Source organism: Alosa alosa, chromosome 1 (assembly GCF_017589495.1).
Source record: "Alosa alosa isolate M-15738 ecotype Scorff River chromosome 1, AALO_Geno_1.1, whole genome shotgun sequence".
In the NCBI taxonomy this organism is placed as follows: Eukaryota; Metazoa; Chordata; class Actinopteri; order Clupeiformes; family Clupeidae; genus Alosa; species Alosa alosa.
In genome coordinates, this window is record NC_063189.1 from 21628003 (window position 1) to 21634085 (window position 6083).

General features: G+C 42.2%; 1 protein-coding gene across 6 annotated transcripts in view; it reads right to left on the bottom strand.

Moving 5' to 3' along the window:
- Positions 1–5267, bottom strand: part of cntln (centlein, centrosomal protein) — a 79063-nt gene extending 73796 nt beyond the window's left edge. For 5 of the 6 annotated variants that reach the window (XM_048253107.1, XM_048253123.1, XM_048253115.1 and 2 more), the window contains exons 1-4: positions 4866–5267; positions 4473–4563; positions 2661–2749; positions 371–455 (exon numbers count right to left, since the gene is read on the bottom strand). In XM_048253107.1, the coding sequence (XP_048109064.1) occupies positions 371–455; positions 2661–2749; positions 4473–4556 (258 nt within the window). In that variant the 5' untranslated portion in view covers positions 4557–4563; positions 4866–5267. The remainder of the gene's footprint in view (positions 1–370; positions 456–2660; positions 2750–4472; positions 4564–4865) is intronic. The other variant, XM_048253099.1, reaches the window with a different exon arrangement.
- Between the last annotated feature and the right edge of the window lie 816 nt (positions 5268–6083).

Below are 6083 nucleotides of genomic sequence, written 5' to 3' on the forward strand. Positions count from 1 at the left end.
GGAGAGACAGGCAGACAGAGAGAGAGAAAGAGAGACAGACAGACAGACAGAGAGAGAGAGAGAGAAAGAGGGGGAGAGAGAGAGAAAGAGAGAGAGGGGAAGGGGGAGAGAGGGGGGGGGCTGGGGGAGACAAGACACAACAAAAAAAAAAAGAGAGAGAGAGAGAGACAGAACAAAAGAGCAAAGTGACAAGAAAGGGACACAGACAGAGGAAAGAGGAAGCTAGTGGCATACTGTACAATACAAACCAACAGTTTTGTCATGGCAGTGGATGTGGCGGCGGTAGATACTGCCAAGTTGTTTCAGAGGGAAATAAAACCAGGCCTTGATTCTAATGTGTAACACAAGCTCAGTGTGCAGTTCACCATACCTGCTCCAACTCTTGTATTTTGTAATCTTTGGCTTGAAGGATCTCCAGCACTTTCCTGTCCTTAGCTTCAGCTTTCTCTCTTTCACTGAAGTGGGAGAGAGAGAGAGAGAGAGAGAGAGAGAGAGAGAGAGAGAGAGAGAGAGAGAAAGATTAATGGAGAGAAGAGGAAGAGAGCAGAAGAAAGAGAGGGCAATATTGTCTCCGAGTGCTGGTCATTAGCCGCCCAACATCCGCACTATCTTCCTCTAATGACCAGCGTCATCTCCAGGCACTAGCATCTTAACGGCCCTGCATGTGATGAAGATCAACACACAAGGAGCAAGTGACAGCTAATGAACCAATCTCAGGCAAACAACAGCTTCATTCCCATTAATGGGAGCTCTAATGGATTAGACAAAGACACAGACACACCTTCAGTGGAGAAGGGGAAAACACACAACACTAACGGTGACAAAAACATTCAAATGAAGAAATAAAATGAAAGTAAACTTAGAAAAAGAAAGCACTTAACAATCCTTTTGTCATTAAAGGAATGGCATGGCAGTTAAAGTCATCTGAACATCATACATACAACATTATCCTTTTTCAAGAAAGTTCATTTTAACTGTGCAGATTTTCATAGCATTCCTGTGTAATCTGATTAGACCAAGGTTCATCAATCAGACCGGAGATACAGTTTCTCCAGCCCAAAAACCTACATGGGGAGTAGTCTATCCGCCATGCCCGCTGCACTCTGCATTAGTGCAATACTACTGCAGAGTTTTGTCAGCACTTAAAGGAAGCGCCTCCTGGTCGGCCTGAGAGCTGAGCTACTCTACTGCATTTCAGACACTCTCTAACTCTCCCTGAACAAGTGCTGCACAGACCTGACTCTTACTGCCACAGGTAGGGTGTGTGTGTGTGTGTGTGTGTGTGTGTGTGTGTGTGTGTGTGTGTGTGTGTGTGTACTCCTCTACCCTCTAGATGTTAGTCATTCCTACGACATCAAACCCAGCATCCAGTACACGGGAGAGCGAGCGAACACGTTTGCCTATGCCCAAGCCAGCCTCCTTGTGCTCAGCATCAGGGGACTGAGACAAAAGAACAGCCACTAGGGTCCGCTTTGTTTCAAGAGCCGCCAATCACTTGGGACCGCCTCCTCCCCGTCTCTTTTCCCTTCTTTCATTCGCTACCGCCCTTCTGCCTCTTTCTCCATCCCCGAGGGCCCTCTGACATGATGCCTGGTCTCCGCTGAGTCAAACAGTACCTTGTATCCTCAGTGATGTTAACCATGTCCCGAGCAACCATCCAATCGCTAGGAAACCTGCAGAGGTCCCACAAGGCCGAGCGCTTGACAGGAGCCAGCGCAATTATCATGTCAATATCCAGCGCGGCGGTATGCTGATACGCGTGCATGCTCCTGGGGCGCATGTTCCCTGCTCCCCATGGACCAGCATGCCTTGTTGACTTTGCCTATGGAGGGGAGTTTGCTCAGCTCGAGAGAGACTGAGGCTTTTGTATCTGGCAAGCCTATTTCCTCTGCAGAAATGGTAGCACTACGTGGCATTCCTTAATGGAACACTCACTTTTTTCAAGTACATGTATATTGTGTTCAGAATTAAAACCAGGAAGATTTCTCTTTCAAGTGAAAGAGATTTTACAGTCGGCTCAACTTACCCATCACACAATAAAAATAAGACTACCACTATCTATTTTATACTACATTAACCACTGCCTGACAAAACGTCAGTCAGACACAAAGCAAGTCAACTTCGGTAACACATGCAGTAGTATGCAGTAGTAGGCAGTGCATTGCAGGGGCACTGCGGAATTTTCCTCCTTTTCAACAGGTTCCCATGCCATCAGTGCAGCTTTGGCACCCCCTTTGAGGGTCAACTTAGTCATCCTAAGTCTAGCGCTTATCCCATAAAGGCAGGCACTTGGCGGAGCCTTTTCCACAGTTTAGGATGGGAAGAGGGGGGAAACTGTTTTCATTAAAGCCGCGCCACGGCTGAGCAGCTCTGTGGAGGATAAGGGGGCTTAAAGCAGCATCTGCAGTAGATTCTGCCCTAACCCCCGCCGCACACTCAAGCCGCTTCATACACAACCTTGGACTTTCATACATACTTCTCCCCGGTCTGTGGCGTGGGGGTTCAGGCTATAGGCCTGAGAATTCGTGCAAGGCACATCTCTCAAGCGGAGGACTTAAAAGAGAGGGGCGATTATTCACTTGTTGTATTAGAGGTGCAATACCGAGTGTCGGTTGACATCTTAGGAGCAAGACGATACGCAGCTGAATGAAAACACTTACCGCTCCACAATTAAGCTCACAGCTTGTGTGAGGTCCGGGTTGGCCACTTGAAGGCGTTTCCACAATGACCACACAAACTCTTTGTCGGCCTGAAACAATGGGGAAACAAAAAATGCTAAAATGTTAAATATTATAACCTTAAAGGGTCATATAGTGCGGCAGTATATTAAATGCTTTGTGATACACCGGGGAAAAAAAGTTAAATTTACATCTTTACTCTATTTAGATCTACATCATATAGATATCAAAAGATAATATCTCAATAAACTATTCAGATTCTGAAAAGGAGATACAGGTAATCCTTAATTACGAGCCCAGATTATCTTTCCATGGTATACTGTATTACAGAAGCAAATAACTGATGGCAGAGACAGTCATTGCAAGCCTGAGAGGCAAGCCTGACACATTTACTATTCAAATTGTCGTGCAAAAAAAAATGTCTTTCAAACATTTTTAAGCTACATTACATTTAATGAGAAACATCTAAAAAGTACATTTTCTGACCAAATCGACTTAATATAAAATTATCTGTTAAATTATGTCCACATCATCATAAGATAAAAGTCATCATTCCCTCTGGAATCCACTGGTCTCCAATTAGAACATGAATGTTGAACCCCATTCAAAAGTGCCTAATCAATTATTTAGTAAATGGCAGAAGCAGACCTTGATAGACCATGGGCTGAACATACAAAGTGGGGGACTCAGATGTACAGAAATAGAGACCTCACTAAAACGATGCCCGGACTGAGTTTAAGGAGGAATTAAGAAAAACCAACATCAAATAGGTGGTCTCCTCAATGCCATTGACCAACTCATAAATAGGTCAAGGTCTGCAAGGTCAAGTTACATCCCCTCTAAACATTCTTACGATTTTTCCACTATAAATATTTGAAGACCTGATTAAAGCCTGTCCAATCAATCAATTATTCATCTTAAAATGGCAGATAATAAAGGACAACTGGCTGAACCCACCAAAAACATATTAGTATATAGCAACATATTAATAAAATAACTATAATCTGTTAAATCTTTCAACCATTAAATATGTTGTGGCTAATGGTTATGCTGTGCACATGAATAAATAAGCTTTCAAGAATATGGTGCAGTGTATTTTAATGAAGATAAAACTAGCATAGATGATCACAGAGTATAGCCAAAGTCCCAGGCTACTGAAGAAGTCCATTACAAAAACAACAAAAACATCACTGATGCATGACTCTGGCAAGAACAGCCATATGGACATGTGCCTGTTTTAAGACAAATGTTTGAGTAGTTGTAGTAAATTCTATTACATACATAATACATACATACTAGTGTTGGCAGTTAACATAAATGTGTTTATGTCAAGTGAATTACAATCTGGCCATTACTAGTATGTAAATCAACACAACGACTGCAAATGCTTCAAGGCACCACCTGGTGGGAGACTAAAGGCATGCAAGGACCTAGTTTTACTCTCATCAATACTTTTGTGGAAAGAGATCCACCGCTTTGCTCAGAAAAATATGTGGAAACAGTCACTGAAATACTGAACCCATCTTAAAATGACAAAAGAGACGGTTACAGTTTGACCACATATCCTTTGAAGCGAGCGAGTGAAGCATGATGTAAAATTGATGCACCCCCACATCACACATTGCATTGATATCCTCCATAAAGATGCTTTTTATTTGTTTATAGAAAATATTACCGGCGTGACCACTTACTGCACCTTACAACGTTAGGGCTGCGGAGGATGACAAGGCCTATGTGCACAATCAACACTGCCACTGGAGCACGAACTGTCAAATGTGACAAGTGGACACGAACCTGACACTGGCTGAGCTCCTCTGTCAAACTCTTCACTTCATGCTCCAAGATAAAAACCCGTCTATTTCCGTCTTTTTCTTCCATGTTCAGGCTGCAGGAAACGAATGGTTACATTAATCAACTAAGATATACTGTAAGCGCTTAGCCAACATGTTAGCGTTAACGTTACTGTTATGATCCGTATTAATTCGCAACCTCAGCTCAGATGGTCGCCGAGGTTAACATACTGACGAATAAAAATATGGCAGAGTATCTTTGAGCTAAACTTAACAACATAATAACATCTCCGGTGTTGGAGAAGTGACTAAGCTAACGTTAACAACACATACAGAGACATGATTTATCAATGTCAAACAATATCAAGATAACGTTAGAGTTTCCCAGTTAGCATACCATAGGGGAAGACATAAAACCTGCTATTCCCTTGAAAACAACGGCTGTAACGATGACACAAACTCGACTTCTTCAGAGAACAGCTAACGTTAATTTGTCTGCCATTACCTGTTGCTACCCCAGTTTGCTAATCCTGAGTCAGTTAGCTAGCCTAGGGACGTTGGACTTCCCTAGAGACGTCATGAGTTTGTTGCTAGCGACAAATGTTTCACCGGAGCAAAACGTGACGTGAGAAAAATATGAACCTCTAATTATTGTACAGCCGGATTGTTACCAGAGCTAAAGCACATAACAATCATAGTTGATCACTTTGTGATTACATTCAGGCAATCTAGCTTCCCCTGACTATCATGCACTATGCTGATGCTGCTGGTTTGTTGATCATTTCAAACGAGCGCGCCGTTTTCCGATTTAGACAGAGACGGAGAGAACTTTACTGTACTTTACGACAGTCAAGGGCAGTATACGCTATGTTGCTGCAGAGGTGCCCCGAGGTGCTCAAGCTGGAAATTTGTGTTTTTTTTTTTTTTGTGTGTGTCTTTACCCCTCTTTGATTATCTTCATCTGTGTCATTATTAAATAGACGATATGTTAGAAACTGCTTGCCTTTTCCCCTGTCTTATTTTACATGAGATTGTGCAGGCTTTATGTGGCATTTTCTTAAATTGTTTTAAAGCAGTTATTTAAGGTTAACCTATTCGGTGTTTTTACATTGATGTTGTTAGTGTTTAAATTTGCTTTGCGGGTTCATTATCCTAATGAAAGAAGCATGCAGAAATGTAGTAGGTCAAAGCGCAGCACTAACAAGCTTTATGACGCTTTATGTAACGTTTTATTAAAAACAGTGGTGATCACAGATTGAAGTGTAAATAAATTAAAATCATGACAAAATAATAATAATAATGAAATAATGAACAATTTTCTGATCAGAAACGATTTGGTCCTATTTGATGCTTGTTAAAAATTGTCACCATACACCTCAAATATCTTGTCTGAATTAAACATGGCAAAATTGTCTGGAGAACTTAGATTATCACCCCCTCAAACACTGGTTGGTTCATCTCCTCCAAGCTCACAATCCTGAAAAAAATCAATTGACTTAGCATGATTAGGCTGCTCCCTGACCCGCGTGCAGCGCCGCTCATTAGGATGCTCATTTATAGAGTGATTTCAGAGGCAGTAGACTGGGTCATAATTCACAACATCTGCCCCTGTTAG